We start from the raw sequence: 16,073 nt of genomic DNA, 5'->3' as shown, positions 1-16,073 counted from the left end.
ATAATTCTAAGTAGACTTTTATTTTCTAAGAATCAATATATTTTCTTCCTTTGAAATAAATACAAACCAGCTCGAAAGGTAGGGGAAAATCTACAGGAAAGAGAAGTGGGGACAGGCCCCAGTCTTTTTTTAGTACCAAATGACTCTGGCGCGACCCGGAAACGCAGTTACAAATGAGAATAATTTAAATTCTCTGATAATTACATTATTTACAGTAGCAGGGGAGGGGGTCACCTAGTGCCCCATTTCCACGCTGGACAGACATCAGTCCCACTGCTAGGCTGGTCAGATGCCTGCTCCCTTCTCCACCGGGAGGGGCTTCAAGCCTCTAGGCAGTTGTGGAGTCTCCTGGGGCGAGCAAGCGACAGTGGTGGCCTGTTCAGCAGCACGCTGACGCTGGCCTACACCCTGCCCAACACACCCTGAGGCTTTTGAGCTCTCTTAAGCTTTTGAGCTCCCCTCCTTGCACTGAGTTGCTGTGGATCCTTGGAGTGTTCTGTACAGTCCAGCTGCACTCAAGGCAGGAGGGACCTCCCCTACCCAGCTTCCCCTGAGACTGGCCCCAAGACCAGGAATGAGTCAGTGCAGAGGCCGGAGCCACTCCAGGACAGTGCGCACGGGAAGGAGAGGCACGGGGCTCTGAAGGCTAGTCTCTGCCAGGCAGGATCAGTCACTGTCGCTGGTCTCGCTGCTCTGCTCACCCTGCACTTTACTGCGGTGCTGCAGTGCCCTGTGGTAGGCGATCTGGACTGACTTGCGGATGTTGGACTTCCGGCCTTCTAGCATCTTTTCTTTGTCAAGGTCCTGGTTCACACCCAAAGGGACCAGCTTAGTCCTGGGCAGCCACTGCCTGGAGGACAAAGTGAAGATCAAATAAATCGTTTCAGGGAGAATAAGCACCAGCCTTCCTCCACTTCATTCATTTAAGAATACCTCCAGAGCTAGTATGGTAGCACAGACCTATAATCCCACACTCAGAAGGCTGAGGCAGGAGGATCACTGAGGGATTTAAGTATACTCTGGGCTATGTAGTTTAAGGCCAGCCTAAAATACATATCAAGACCTTATTCTCAAAACAAACAAAAAACCCAAAACATACACACACCATTCTGAGCACCCATACTGGCCAGACTGCTGGGCACTGCAGTGACAGACCAGGAAACATAGTCCTTATCATCACGAAACTGCTCAGTCAAGTTGCACTAGAGGGGTAACCACAGGGTATTTTTAGGTGTGAAAAGAAGCCCTGACCTAACTGGAGGTAGCTGCCCTGTATCACAGACTCCGAAAAAAGAGCTTATGTACAAGGAATAGCATTAGCTGTTAGCTGGGCGTGGTGGCCACACAGCTGTAATCCCAGCCTTTGGGAGGCAGAAGCAGGAGGATCACTACGAGTTCAAGGCCAACCTGAACTACATAGGGAGAGCCTGTCTCAAAACTTAACAGAAAGATTACATATATAAATGTGACAGAACAGGAATTTAGTGTCTAAATTTTTTGGTCTTTTTGAAAGAGTTCCATTATGCAGTTCAGGCTGGCCTCAAGCCCACAGCAATCTTCATGCCTCAGCTCCTAAGTGCTGAGATTAGAGGTGTGTGCCACCATGTCCAGCTAGTAGCCATGCTGTGTGCGTTGTCTACACCTGTGCCCCAGGAGGAAGTAGTGGAAAAGATAAATCTAGAATGGAGGGTCGGTGGGGAACCATTCTGGTATTTGACAGTCACTGCTGGTCTTTTGATTTCACGCTACCACTGCCTGCCAGCTACTGCCCACACATTCTGTCAGACCCAGGGCTCAACTAACCCGTCTGCAAGCTATGCCCAAAGCCCTCCCCCGCTATCTGTGGCAGTCTAGGCTCTACTGGTTTCCTGGCAGTCTGCCCCTACCACAGAGGCCCGTACCTGCAGCTAGGTCACACCAACTACTCCCCTCTTTCCTTACCAAGTTCGTTTGTTGTCAAAGAAGAGAACGAGGTATAGATGCTCTCGGGCTTCCTGGGTCATCTGCTCCCCGAGTTTTAGCACCTCCAGTGGGGGTACAGGAATGGGCACGCCATGGTGAAACATACCTTCTCGGGGCATCTTTGGGTCAATGATCTGAAGGTGAGACAGGAGCCCAGTGTGGTTCAGTTCATTCTCTAGTGCTTACCCTCCCTAGTCTGGGGACTGCATCTCAAGTGGGGACCGAAAGCGGGAGTGCTTCGGGAGCTCCCTGCTGGCCCTTGGTGTCATTCTGAGCTGAAAGGCAGCAAGGGGCACGCTGAGGCTGTACCTGCCGAGGCTGTCTCCTGAGGGAGCCCGGGCCAGCAGGAAGCAGGGGAGCCTGGGGTTGGGAAGCGAGGGGCAGGCAGAAGGGCACTGCCTACCAGAGCTGGGTATGACGGGTACCCTCGGCATTTGGCCCACACGAGGTCCAGAGCATCCAAGGGAGAGTCCTCATCCTCCGACAGCCAGCCAGCTCCCCGGCCCAGACTCTTCCTCACCACTTCACAGGAAAGGGAGAAAAGAGATGGGTCAGTGGCTGGGGTGCTGACCGAAGGCCCTGATGCTGGGTCCCCAGCATCTCTGGCTTCAGGCAAGGGTACTCACTGCTGTGGCCCACACCGCGGCCAGTGCCCATGGAGTAGGCCTCGTTCTCAGTGCCTGAGGTGTCCTCACTGCTGTCCTCCGGGAAGGTGCCCCTGGAGAAGGAGGGCTTGCCTCGGCCTTGTTTGGAGGGTGTGGTGCTAAAAACAGAAGATGGAAACTGGGCTCAAAGGGAAGAAGAAATGGGGCAGCGAGATATATGTACACCCTACTTCAGGCCTCAGGTCTAGGCTTCTGCAAAGCACAGAGGAGAAGAAAAGTTTCAAAGTCACACTCTTAGGGGCTGGGCTGAGAGCTGAGGGTAGTATGTGGCCTGCGTGAAGACCAGACTGCCACACCCTCCGACGTGAAAGAGAATACCGGGCCTGGGAGTTTTATGTGGCCTATCTAGACTCCTATTTTTTATTTTTCCATGCTGGCCACAGTATGTTGGTAGGTGAAATCCAGGTTGTAAGGTACCAGAGTACCTGAGCAATCAACTCAACCCAGAACGGTTTCGTCACGCAGCTACTGACTGAAATTATTAATCTTGCAAAGAAACTTGGGTTGAGCCACCCGATTCCTGAGACCATCTCCAGAGGCTGCTGAAGGCCGCAGGGCTGGTACCTGGTGCGGTCTGAGGCGGCGCTGCTGCTGCTGCTGCTGCTGGACTCAGAGTCAGAGCTGCTCCGGGGCAGGCTGCAGTCATTACGGTACACCAGGAAACTCTTCTTCACAGGCTGGTTTCCGCTGCTGAAGCCATTGGCTGGCAAGTCTTGGAGGGAGGAGGGAGGAACTGGTCAGGAAGGGGTGGATCAGAGACAGTACGGGGCAAGAGGGACTCAGAGTTCGGGTCACGTTCTGCTTCTGGGCCGCACTATTCCTATATATGTGGCTGCAGCTGGCTCTGGGCAGAGCCTGTCACAGCAGGCCTCAGCCCCACCCTGCCCTTGGCTTCTCTGGCAGTTACTGGCCTCAGGACACAGACAACTTAAAGGGCAGCAAATCCCTGAGAAAATGAGAGGAGAGGTAAAGTGATACAATGGACAAAGCCCTGATGGGGCTCTGGCTGGTCCCTGTGTCTCTGGGCCTCCATCTTCCCAGCCACATAGTGGATGGGAGGAAAGGGCACCTCCGAGCCCTTCTGGCTCTGCCTTTTGCAGGAAAAGGGAAGAGCAGCAGGAAGGATGGCAGCGCTGCAGCCTGGGAGCTGGTGGTGATGGAAAGCTCACCCATCGAGGGGTCTTCTGTGGACTTATCACTGTCGCTGTCTGAGCTCGAACTGGGCCGGGGGCTCCTACCCCGCTTGCGCTGTCGCAGGGAGCCCATGATGGGGAGCTGGGGGGGTCCCACAGGACTGCCTCCGTGGCTAGGGGTCATCTGGCTCTCCCGGTTTTTGGGGGGCCGGCCCGGCCTCTTGGGCGGTCCAGCTGTCTTCGGGTTCTTTTTGGAGAAAAGAACTGAGGTTCTCCTGCCCACCTCATGTGCGGGAGTTGAGGACAGGTTGGGACCCAGGCCTAGAGCAGAGAGAGACAGAAGGGGAGCTGGTGAGGGGCCTGATGTGAGAAGAGATGTCCAGGGTCAGGTTGTCTACCTAGAGGGGGGCAGGTGATGTGGGGGCCGTGACATTTGGACATGGACTCGCACCAATGCCAGAGAGGCAGCTAAGAGATCACCCCCAACTGTGGCCAAGGAGAGTGCAGCTAGCTGGGCAGCGACCTCCACCTGGGGAACACAGGGCTGAGTGCTTGCTGCTGAGTCCAAGTGTGACTAGCTCTGGGGTTCAGCTGCTTCGGGATTCAGACCTTTGCTTGTCTCCTGGCTGCTGCTCTCCTCCGTAGCACTGTCTGTCTGGCCATCCTTGTCACAGGCTGCTGGGTGGGGTGTTAGACTGCCCCGGCCAGAGGCGCCGTGCCGCTCGGGTCCATCTCGTCCAGCTTCCCGCTGGTGGGCGAGCTTCCGCCTCAACGCTGTCATCTCTTTCTTGATCATTTTCACACGCCTCGAGCGGCCCACGCTCTGTTTGCTTGCATTTACCTCGTCTAGCCGTTCCAGCAACAGCTTCAGCTGCTCCTCCACTGGCAGGTGCTTCTGGCTCTCCAGGAGCAGCAGGCGCTCTTCCTCCACTGCGAGGGAAGGGTTGAAGGGTGTGGGTCAGACCCAGGGGGGCTACTGGGTCCCTGGACCCGGGCAGGCATCAGGAAGGCCCCTTCCCACCCTGGCTGCTCTAGGAAACCGCTGCAGCAGAGCAGCGTCAGGATATGGCATGCAGGCCCTGCTACCCCCTGCCCAGGCTAGCTTCCGGCAGCGGTCCTGGAGACAGCATGTCACTGCTCGGCCACACTGCTTTCTGCCTGTGCTGCCTGTGCTCAAGGGCACTGCTAGCAAGTTCCTGGGACCAGGCTGTGTGTGCACACAACTTATCACCCACCGTCCTCAACATGGTGTGGAGCCTCGTCTCCAGGAAGGCTGTGTGGGATATGCATGCCTGTCTCAAAGTCAATGCCCATTTTTTCTGCTTGGCGCCGGGCCTGACGGAGCACAGCACCACCCTGCTCTCGGAGCCGTACTGCTGCCCTGTAGAAGATGGTGTCCTTGGCATTATATTTGAGGCAATTGCTGACAATGAGATTGAAGTCCTCCTCAAAATCATCGAAGTTCAAGTAGCGATAAGCCTCCAAATTCTGCTTCATGGTGAAAAAGTCCATAGGCTTTTTGATGTGGTCCAGGTAGTCAGGTACCTGGGGGAGCGGGGTGGGGGTGTCTAAGTGGAGCCACATTCTCACTCCCCAAGTCCTTCACTAATAACATTCCCCAAGATGCGCCCAGAGGCCTCCTCCCACCTCAGGGGAAGGCATGTAGCACAAGGCAAAGAAGTGGGGGCTATTCCTGGCTAGCGGTCACAAGCTGTCTGACCCTGGCAGGTCGGAAACTCTCTGGACCTACTTCTGCTCTCCTGGAGATGATGGGAACAAGCAAATGGACCCCTAACGCCAGAGGAGGCTTCCGTGAGAAAACATCTAGAGGGACCCTCTGGAAAAACCACCACCTTCCTGTTGCTCTTTTTATCTACCACCAAGATGAATGAGAACGGAGACGTCTTTAGCCTCTCCTTTTATACCTTTTAGAGAAAAGAGTCTGCCAGTCAGGACCTAGGGCTTCGGAGCTGTCCTGTAGGTAGGTGCTAAGCTCTCCTATGCCTCCGCTCTAGGGTGCAGCACCCTCAGAAGGTCTCCCTGCCTTGGATTATTCCTTGGGCACACTCAGTCCCTGCCTTTGGGCTGGGGTGCAGTCTGCCTCCCCTTCTGGGCCCTTGGGGCTGGAGAGGGACAAGACGGGGTCCAGGTGATACCCATCTGGAGCATCCTCCCTGGCACCACCAACCCCTCTGCAGGGTCCCCGGACAGTCCGTGGCCCAGACCTGCAGTAGGGGTCCAACTGGGAGAAGAACAGAAAGGAGGGGTGGAGGGAAGGGGTTCTTACTTCGTCCAATTCGGTTACCTCAGACAGAGGGACCGGCTCGCTGAAGATGTTGCCTGTGTCCTTCTCTTGGAGTTGTTCCAAGGTTTTGCGAAGCAGGATGAGGAAAGGGGTCAGCTGCATCTCCATGGCAATCTGCTGGACCTTGATCTGACATGAAAAAGCCTGATCAGCCAGCCTTGGCCAGCCCCTGGCACAGGTCCAGGAGACTGGCCCGGCCAGCCTGGGCGCCCATCTGCCTTTCTGCTCCCACATCTGTGGCTGCCCACTCAGGCCACCTTGCCCAAGGTCCCGGCCAGCAAGGCCTTCCCAGTGCTTGAACCCCCACTGTGAGCTCTAGGGTCACTAGGCTGGGACTCTGTTTATGTCTCCTGTGACACAGGCCCTCTCTTGGGCCCATGCGCAGAGCACAGGAAGACACGAGTCCAGCACTGGGCCCGACCCTGGCCAGGGAAGCCTGCTATTCCTTCCAGTCCCAGGACTCACCGTCTCCCTTTTGAGCTTCTCCCGCTTTCGTATCAGCTCTACCAGCAGCCGAGCGCGCTCGAGGTCATGCCGGAGCCGCTGCCACGACTTGAGCTGTTCTTTGAGAGCCCAGTTCTTATCCTCAGACTCTCTCTGTAGCGGAAAAAAGAGATCAGGAGACGATAAGAGCCTAAGGATGGAACCAGCAGTGAGGGGGGACCACAGGGACCCTGGGTGAAAGGCATAGAAGCCAAAAGTGGGTGCACAATAATTTACTGCTAGCCCCAGTCTGTATGTACCCAGGGCCTGGCACAACGTAAAGGCTCACTGTGTTTGTGGGAGAAAATGAATAAACTTAGAGGCGCGGTGCCTTTCTGTGGAGCTGATGATGCAGACTCCCCCAGGCCTGTGAGGGGCCAGCACAGCAGAGGAAATGGCCTATGTGCTCTGATAGGGAAACCAGTTCCTATAGCCTGCAGGATGCTGGACACAGTACCCCTACTTGGTCACAGTTCCTCTGGGACTGGAGGTGTGTCTGCAGGCGACGCAGCAAAGGGACTCCGTTCCGTGACTGCCTCTTCAGTGTCCAGTAGCTGTGCAGTCTCTGCATGAACTGGCTCTTCCGCTGGATGGTCAGCCGGTTGGTGATCTTACTGAGCCTGGGGCCAGGAAACAAAGAGAAGACCTGCTGGTGCCGACTCTCTTCAGAGCAGAGGCCTGGCCAGTAGAGTTCCTGACTAGGGAGGAACAGAGTCATTCTCCAAGGGAAAGGCCCGGGGTTCAGAGCCGAGGCAAAGGACAGTGACTATAGCCATCAGTGGAACCGCAGCAGACAGGCACCAGGCCCTCAGCACCAAGCAGTCTTTCTTGTTTTTATCAGTACCGGGGATCAAATTCACGACTACACACTTGCAAGGCAGGCACTTATGCTGCCGAGCTAAACCCCCAGCCCCAACCAATCATTCTTAACCTATCCAACTCTGCAAGAGTCAGACAGCTCAGCTTCTAAGACGCCACAGGCAGGGTAGCCTGGGGCACTGCCGAGCCCTGAGACCCCCACTGGGAGGCTTCAAGATAAAGCTCACATCACTTCTTGGCCATTTGGCTAAGATCAAGGAAGATAAAGTACAACTCTACAACAGAAAGCTGTGTTGAAACAACCACAGAACAGGAGGGGAAAAGGTAACTGGAGGTCCCAGCGCAGGAGCGGCGCTCACCGTCTACAGCTTTTCTGTGGCTGCTGCTGGTGCCGGGGAGGAGCCAGGGCCTCTCCTGCACACTAAGCACACACTGCACCTCCGCACTCTCCTGGGCCTTCCCCTCCCCACTTTCATTCCCTCTCTCTTCACGGCCGTAGCTGTCCCTCCTCACTCTTCCTAATTAAACACACCCCACCACCATAAGGGGTGGTTTCCAGCACCTGTTAGGTTCACCAGACAGTTCACCTGTTCCTAATGTAGTAAGAGTTTGGGGACTTGCTAGTGTTGTAGTTCCTGAAGGAGAAAGGAAAGCCAGCCCAGCCCCCCTCAGGGGCTATCCACTCCTCCCTCGGGGGCCTGCTTCACCCCGCCTGCTCCCCATTCACCTGTGTGGCGGGATGCAGGGCACTGACACCACTGGTGCTGCCGCCCGCTTCTCAGCCAAGATCTTCCGCGCCTTCTTCATCTTAATGCGGGACTTGGCCTTGGCCTTCTTCACCTTCTCGGAGCTCCAGCCCTTACCCTCCTCTTCCTCTTCCTCCTCCTCCTCCTCCCCCTCACTGTGGGACAGGGCAGGCAGGCGGCGTGCAGAACCTGGGGGCGTGTGGATGTCACAGTAGGCAGTCTTGCGGACGCTGAAGGAGGTGCCGTTGGCACCTGTCTCTCGCACAGGCTCCATCTTCATGTACAGGCCGGCCTGCTGGGCACATGTGACGTGGAAGGCTGTGTAGCAGTTGGCTTTGTGACACTGGATGCAGGCCCCTGAGCCACGCTGTTTGCAAATGTAGCAGGTGAGCTTCCAGCGAGCTGGGGGGATGTGCTCGATGCTGTCAATGGGCTCCAGGAAGACCGTGTTGGCGAAGCAGACCTCAGGGATCCACAGGGCACACACCACGTGGGCCCAGCGCCCGTCATCTGTCTGCTTGAAGGCACCACCCTTGTTGGGGCACAGGGCACAGTCCACAGCACGGGAAGGTGACTGCAGGCAACGGCGGCACAGCCACTGGCCCTCAGGAATGTAGGGGACACCATAGCACTCCTGGTGTACCGCCAGGTTACACATGTCACAGAAGAGGATGACGTTGCTGTTCTGGCACTCGCCATCGTTACAGATACAGCACACAGCATCCTCATCCACCAGGGCATTGGGGTCGCCTTTGTTGTGACTCTCAAAGTAAGACTCCTTCTCCAGCCGGTCCATCAGGTACTCAAAGATCTCCTGCGGAATAGGACTCACGCCCTCCGTCTTCCGCCGCTCATTCATGATGTCCAGCCAGATGTAGTCCTCCTCATCCATGTCATACTCCACTTCCTCGTCCAGCTCTTCCGCGGACTTCTCAATGTACCTGCAGTGCACAAAGGAGCTCAGCAGCCCGCAGACAGGCAGCGCTCCCTCCCTCCCTCCCTCCCTCCCTCCTTCCCTCCCAGGCAGGAGTCCCAGCTGCTACCTGCTTCCTCTACACTTGTGCCCGAAAGAGTTCAGCTCTCAGTACCACTAAAAAGAATGCCCTAAGTCAAGCTCCACACAATAGGGACTCAACTCAGAGCCCCACACATGCCAGGCAAGTACAACCCTAGCCTGGAAATCATGCTTCAGCACAAGCTGCCAGGGCCTCGGCGAAACTGCCATGTGTCTTGTCTCATTGGCTACCAGTGCCAGATCCCAGACACTGTCTGAGTTCCAAACAAACTTGGGAGCTAACACTCAGAACAGCTCTGAACAAATGTAGTAATGTGGCCCGGGGCCACGTACTGTGGATGCAGGCTCACATACTGCAAGCTGGCTCATTGCTAAATTGACTACTATATTCATGCTTACCACAGCCATAGGGTCAGTGCTCTCACATCCTTGTTCTGAAGCACCAAAGCTTTGAGAAGTTAATTAGGTGCCAGACACAGGCAAGTCACACAGTACGGAACGGCAGAACTGGCATCTGGTCCCACCCCCATGCTCCACCTCTTCCCTGCATACTGACCAGGCCAGTGGCCTGAGCAGAGCCCACACCAGGTACCTAAAAGTGCATGTCCTGCAGGTGGAGTGGCACTTTGGGAGGCTGAGGCAAGAGGACTACAAGTCTGAGCCTCACTTGGGCATCTCAGTAAGACCTTGCCTCAAGGGGCTGGGGATTTAGCTCAGTGGCATAAGCACCTGCCTTGCAAGCAGGCGGTCATGAGTTCGATACCCGGTACCGATAAAAAAGAAAAAAAAAAAGACCTTGCCTCAAAAAAAGAAAAGGGTTGGGGATGTAGCTCAGTGTGATTGTCCTGGATTCAAATCCCAGAACCACAAAAAGGAATGTTGTAAATTAAGAGGCACACAGTAGGTCCTACAAAATTTTGTGGCTCATTTCTGCTGTCTACATGAGAAATGGATTCTGAGCAGGCAAGCTGCACACAGGCTCTGCAGCCACACTGCATGGGGCTGTGTGACAAAGGGGAAGGAAGCCAGCTAAGCCTTCAGGCCTTGCTTTCACGTATAAAGCGGTGATGCTAATTCAAACCTGTGTCACACTGCTGTTATGGGAGAGGAATGAGTAAATATGGGGACGTTCTAGGAACAGGGCTTGGCATGGAACAAGTACTCAGTACATGTGAACCTTTATCGGCCTCCACACAGCCGAAAGCCACCTTGCTGTGCAGTGCAGCTGTCCGAGTGTCTGCCTCTTCTGCTACATTATGAGGATGAAGGCAGAGATTATGTCCAACTTACCACTCAGAGACTGTGCTTGGTGTTGTGCATTTGAAAGGCATGCTGAGAGTGGCAGGGAAAAGGATGTTGTCTCTAGGCAACAGTTTCCCCCTTCATCCTTAATCTCTTCCCCAGGGTGACTACACCCTTTATTCTTTGAACAAAGGGTGGGCATGAACCCTCTAGATCCTTCTAGAAGCTCTCTTGAACACCTGGTCCCATCCTTTCCTCTGCCATGACACACGTGACGTTATATGGTGGGACATGACACACTCCCACAGACTCCCAGATTCCAGGCTGCAGCAGATAAGGTAGGCTGTGTGTCATGTACAGTTCTGGCTCATCAGCTGACATATTACTCACCTCCCCCTCACAGAAGCGCATGACAAGCAAGTGAGAGACAGCGCTATACTGCAGGGATGGCCTCAGCACTTCTGGAATTTATGGAGAAAGTATATCTCTTCTAAAGCTTGGACAACGTCGTTAACAATTGTGATTATACTCAACATACCTTGCAGCTGATTGCAATGCACCAGCTGCAAACTGCTCTCGGCTCTCCCGGAGAAGAGCAGATCTAATCCCCAAAAGGAAAGAGTGAATCTGAGCAGAGGGAGAGACTTGGAGCTGAATAAGCAGGGCTAGGCAGGACCAGGCTGGGCTGCTTAGCAGAGGAGAGCTGCAGACCCAGCAGGAGGACAGGCCTGGTGGTGAGTGGACAGGGCGGTCAGTGCTAACAAAGGGACAGAGACCGTGGAGAGCCCGGGGGAGATGGAACTGCGCTGAACAGACAAAAGAATAAGCAAGAGGAGAGAGACACACTAAAACTCAGATGGAAAGCGGGCAGTGACACACCGGTCTCATCACATGTATCCCCCCCAACTTGCTCTTAAGAACTGAGATTTAATATAACACGAGTGGACTGCACTTGTGTAAAAATCGCTTTTCGTATGAAAACCTTCATGAAAAATCTTTCTAATCAGGCTGATTAGGTAACCATCAGAAAGCTCTCTCGACTTGGAAGCCAGGCCTCTAGGTTTTACCCTGGTTTTCGTAGCATCCTTGAGCTAGAGTTTCTGTGTGTAGCTTTACATGTTTCCCCAGCTCCATTGTCATTCACCTGAGGTTATGAGAATGTAGTCTTACTATGCCTGTGATTCAAGAGAAGCTACTGGGAGAAATGGGGTACAAAGAGACGATGAGATAAAGAAAAGGGTTGTTGAAGAGGCCCAAAGCTAAAAGCTAAGGATAATAACAGGACAGAGTCTGGAAAAAACCGCTCCACAGACTCAGGAGCCGCTTTTAGGACCTTGTGAAATCAGTAACTCGTCTTCTGCTCTTAGATGGGCAGAGGACTACTGCGCCTGCTCTGAGACAGAGCCTCCGGGGCACGGGGTGCAGGTGCAGCCCTGAGTTCACCCAGTAAGGGAGTGGAGAAGGTCAGCAAGCAGAAGCATGATCTGTTGGAACAGGGAAATACAGTGCAGCTTTGGGGTCAGAGGAATCTGGGTCTGAATCCTAGCTCAGCTACCTACTGGAATGTGACTTTGGCTGAGTCTGGTATGTTTTCTGGATCCTGAGTTCTTCATCTGTAAAATGAGAACAATACCTGGCTGAGCGCTGTGAGGCTGGAGGAGTGGCTAGAAAGGCTGAATCTGGGCCCACGCATGGCAGTGCGGAGTGAGTATCACCCCACTCCTGTCTGGCAAGGCTCGCTTCCTTCTGCTATCCTTTGTCCCGCATCCGCTTCCCTGCTGAGTCTTGTCTGGCTGTTTTTCCGGGGTGAGAGGTAAAGGCAGCCTTACCGGTAATAGGAAGTGGGCCGGGGTGGGGCGTCAGGGGTGTCCTGCTCCAGCTCCCGGTACACCACCTCTGGCAACTTGGGTGTGGCACTTGTGGAAGCATTATGGTGGTGGTGATGGTTGGAGTCCTTGCGCTTCTCCTTGTTCTTATGCTTGCCCGACTTGGGGGTCGCTGCCGGCGTCTCAGTGTTCTCCTTGTTGCTGCCGTTCTCAGGGGTCTCCTCGGGGGCCTCCTCATCCTCTGACACCACATCCAGGTTGTCAAAGATGCTGATGCGGTGGACACGACCATGCAGGTCCACCTCCACCATGCGCTGGGCCTGTGCGTAGCTCATCACCTCCCGGCCTGGCGACTGGGAGACTTCTGAAGGGTTGGGGGACTGCTTGTTGGTGGGACGTGACTGGCGCCCCTTCTTCTTGTGCTTGCGGAGTGGAGTCTGCTGTGGGGGTGGCGGGTTGTCGTGGTCATAGTGGTACAGGTGGTACTCAATACCACTGTAACTCTTGTAAACCTTGCGACAGGTCTCCACGGGGCACTCATACGGTGGCTTGGTTGCCCGCAAGTTATGGCAGAAAGTCTTCACATCAAAGTCTACCCCCATGCTGTCACATCTGGAATACACAGATAGGTTAGCACAAGCTTTACAGAAGAGCACTTGCCCACCTGCATCAGAGTCCTACTCTCTCCAGTCTTTGTCCCCAACAGTCACTGGGTCCTGGCCAGCACACCTTTCTAGCATCTCTAAAATCCATCTCCACCAGTCTTGGTCTGGAACTTGGTACCTCCTGCCCCATCATCCTGCCCAATGTCTCACTGCCTTTAACCCAATTTCATATCATTCCATCAGATTGATCTTTGTACTAAGTAGCAATGATCATGTCAGTCTCTTAAACAAAAGCCTGCTGATGCTCTCCACTTATTTCAGGATAGAATCCAAGTTCTGTGTTACGACATTCTGGACACTGCTTTCATTGTCTGGCCCATTTTCCTTTTTAGGCTCTTTTTTATCAGTTATAGTCTTACTATCTATGCAAAGCAACCTGAAAACCCCTGAACGTTATTGCCTCTCAAGGGATAAGGTAATCTCTACTAGTGACGCCTTCTACCCTCTCTGACTGGTGGGCCACTAGTCATTCTTCAAAACCCACCTCATGCTGTCACATTTGTTATATTTTCCCTGACTCCACAGGGAGCTGTCTTTCCATATCCTTCCATTCGCATCTCCAGCATGACACTTAACACACTGCAAGTCGTCCTATCACTGGACTGAGGCCTATCACATACACCCACTTCTATATGTCTGCATGAGATGCTACTTCTGGCAAATGAATGAATAGCTGAATGAAGGGATCATCAGATTTGAAGAGAGATGGAAGGAAGGCTTATATTAGCCTAGACAGAAGCTAAAATGGACAGCCAATGAGTTAGCCAACATAATTCAGTGGACTACAGAATTAGCTTATTTCGGAGGTGTTAATTTGGATCCTTATCCTTTTTTTTTTTTTTTAAATTTTTTTTTTTGGTCTTTTTCCTTTTTATCGGTACCAGGGATCGAACTCACGACTATCTGCTTACAAGGCAGGCACTTATGCCGCAGAGCTAAATCCCCGGGCCCTGGATCCTTATCCTTAATTAGACCCTGACTGTGTGCTGTGAAGCCAAAGAGAAAGCTAAGGTTATTCACTCGGGGACAGCAGCATTTAAATTCCTCATTTACCCATTCCTTCAGCATTAACTGAGTGCTAAGGAAGTGCCAGGTCCCACAAGTACAAACAAGAACAGGACAAACTAGGCACGTTCAGCTCCAGGCTGTTTCTCAGAGGTGGCCCTTTCCCCTCCCCAAGCTTCCTGGGTGAATGGAAACGTCAGATGGCACCAAACTCCAGGACATAGGCTTGGGCAGAGACTGTCCCAGTTTCTCTCGTCCTAATTGTGCTCAACAATTTAGCCAGGGGCTTAGCAGATCCCAGGCAAGGCCAACCTGCTCGGGATAAACACTGACCCCGCTAGGCCTCTCTTCTTCTGAAGCTTAACTGAGCAAGTGGGCTGCTCCAGCCCCTCTTGTCAGCAACTCTGGGCTTCCACAAAGTAACACTATAAGTTCAAGCCAACTCCCTACCTGCGGCCGTGTCTTTAAACACAAACCAACCAGAGGTACAAACAAGCTCTCCTCTCTCCAAGCAGGGTCCCAGGTGAATGGTCCTGGCCTGCTGCCCAGGCTCCCCAAGTGGCAACCCTCCCCACAACAACGTCCCGCCGGGACTCGGCAGCACAAGCACAGGGATGAGGGAATTTAGACCTGAACGCCCTCGGGGAGCGCCTGGAGCCCCAGGGTTGGGCAGCTGTCTCTGCTCCCAGCTCCCTCGGCTGGAGGAAGTGGAGGGCGGGGCGCCCATGCCCGGCGGGGCCGGTAGCCTTCTCTTCCGGATGTCGCAGGGTTTCCCTTTGTCAAAGTAGAGCAAGTTAAGCAAGGGCCCCTCCTGCGCTTGGCACAGGCAGCCCGAAGGAGCCGACGCACTGTCAGTTCCCGGGCTTCAGCGCCGGCCAAGCTGCTCCGCCCAGGCCCGCACTCACCGGCCACCTCGAGTCCGGGCTCATCGCCGGGGCGCCCGCCGGGGCCTCGACTCCCCTGGGGAGGCCGGCGGGAAAGACGGGCCGGGAGGGCGCCCCGATCCGGAGGCCGCAGAGTTCGCCTCCCCGCCCGGCCGCCCCGGCTCCCCGATTCCCGCGCTGACCCCGCCGCCCCGGTCTTGCCGACGTCTCAGCGTCTCGGCCTGGCCGGCCCTCGCTCGTCCCGCGACACTCTGCTGGCCTGGCCTTGGGCCTTCGCCGCGGGAACAAAGGAGGCGCCGGTAGGAAGCGGAGGACAGAGGCGGCGGACACGGGACGGCAAAGGCAGTGGCAGCGGCGGCGGAGGCACGGCGTCTGCGCAGGGTAAACGCAGCATCCAGGCACGCCGATCTGCACTTTCGCCACGGCCCTCGCCGGTCCGCTGAGGCTCTAGAGGCCATCCCGCGGGACCGGGAAAGGCCCTGGATGCCCCGCGGGGCTCAGCAGAGCCTTCTTCTCAGAACTGGGGTGTTGGAGACGGGGGACGCCGTATGTAGGCTGCGGTGGTCGGCCCGTTCGTAGCGAATCTGCGGCCACGGACGGCGAGCGCGGGCTGCGTGAAGAGCCCGCCTCCCCTCGCCTTGCCTCCCTCTCCTCCTCCTCCTCCTCCGGCCCCTTCCGCCCGCCGGCGCGGCCTCTTCTCTGTCTCCGCCCGGGAGGGAGGCAGTGGGCGGGGCGGGGCCCGCGCGGGGCGGGGCCTCTGAAGGAGGCCCAGTCGGGGGTGGGGCCGAGGGCGGGGCGTTGCCACGGGGGGCGGGGCCTAGGCCGGGAGAGGGGCGGTGCCGGGAGGGCGGGGCTGCGGGCTGGGGAGACCAGCCGGGTGCGTTTCGGGCGCGCCCCGGTCGCGTGCCGCCGTCGCTAGCTGCTGGCGGGGAGCTGGTGTCAGAGCTCAGAGACACCGTCAGTGACCGTACTCCTCCTAGTGGGCGAGCTGTGAAGTTCCCCTTCGGTCCTCCTTGCACAGAAGACCTGGAACATTCTGTCCGTTCCGGGTTCTCAGAACTGGCCACGCTTCAGTGGCCACTCACGCTTTGGGTGCCGCACCCGTGGGCACTTCTTGTATCACCCCCCTAGTCCGAAACGGTGACCCTCCAGGAATAAGTTGCTGATTAAGATTTTGGGGTCTGAAATTAAACTGAGTTCTAAGAAAGTAAATTATCGGGGCTGGGGATTTAGCTCAGTGGTGTAAGCGCCTTCCTGGTAAGCATGAAGTCATGTGTTCAATTCCTGGTACCAAAAAGTAAATAAATAAGTAAATAAATAAAC

The 16,073-nt window shown here is 55.2% G+C and overlaps 1 protein-coding gene across 2 annotated transcripts; it reads right to left on the bottom strand.

Moving 5' to 3' along the window:
• Position 1: 1 nt before the first annotated feature.
• Brpf1 (bromodomain and PHD finger containing 1) lies at positions 2-15,107 on the bottom strand. 2 transcript variants are annotated; one of them, XM_003464088.5, is made up of 14 exons: positions 14,772-15,107; positions 12,200-12,808; positions 8,095-9,054; positions 7,006-7,168; positions 6,531-6,662; positions 6,048-6,194; positions 4,996-5,305; positions 4,370-4,690; positions 3,797-4,081; positions 3,192-3,339; positions 2,589-2,725; positions 2,366-2,484; positions 1,942-2,096; positions 2-850 (listed from the first exon to the last, which is right to left on the bottom strand). In XM_003464088.5, the coding sequence occupies exons 2-14, from the start codon at positions 12,796-12,798 to the stop codon at positions 667-669; spliced, it is 3,660 nt and encodes a 1,219-aa protein (XP_003464136.1). In that variant the 5' UTR covers positions 12,799-12,808; positions 14,772-15,107; the 3' UTR covers positions 2-666. The 2 variants fall into 2 exon arrangements, with proteins under 2 accessions (XP_003464136.1, XP_003464135.1); XM_003464087.5 differs by having other exon boundaries at positions 6,066-6,194; positions 14,772-15,106.
• Positions 15,108-16,073: the final 966 nt, after the last annotated feature.

The sequence above is a fragment of the Cavia porcellus genome, unplaced genomic scaffold (genome assembly GCF_034190915.1).
Source record: "Cavia porcellus strain 051 isolate PalLab524CR breed Dunkin Hartley unplaced genomic scaffold, mCavPor4.1 scaffold_15, whole genome shotgun sequence".
NCBI lineage: Eukaryota > Metazoa > Chordata > Mammalia > Rodentia > Caviidae > Cavia > Cavia porcellus.
The sequence above is the reverse complement of the archived record's forward strand: the minus strand, read 5'-3'. Positions and strand labels throughout refer to the sequence as shown.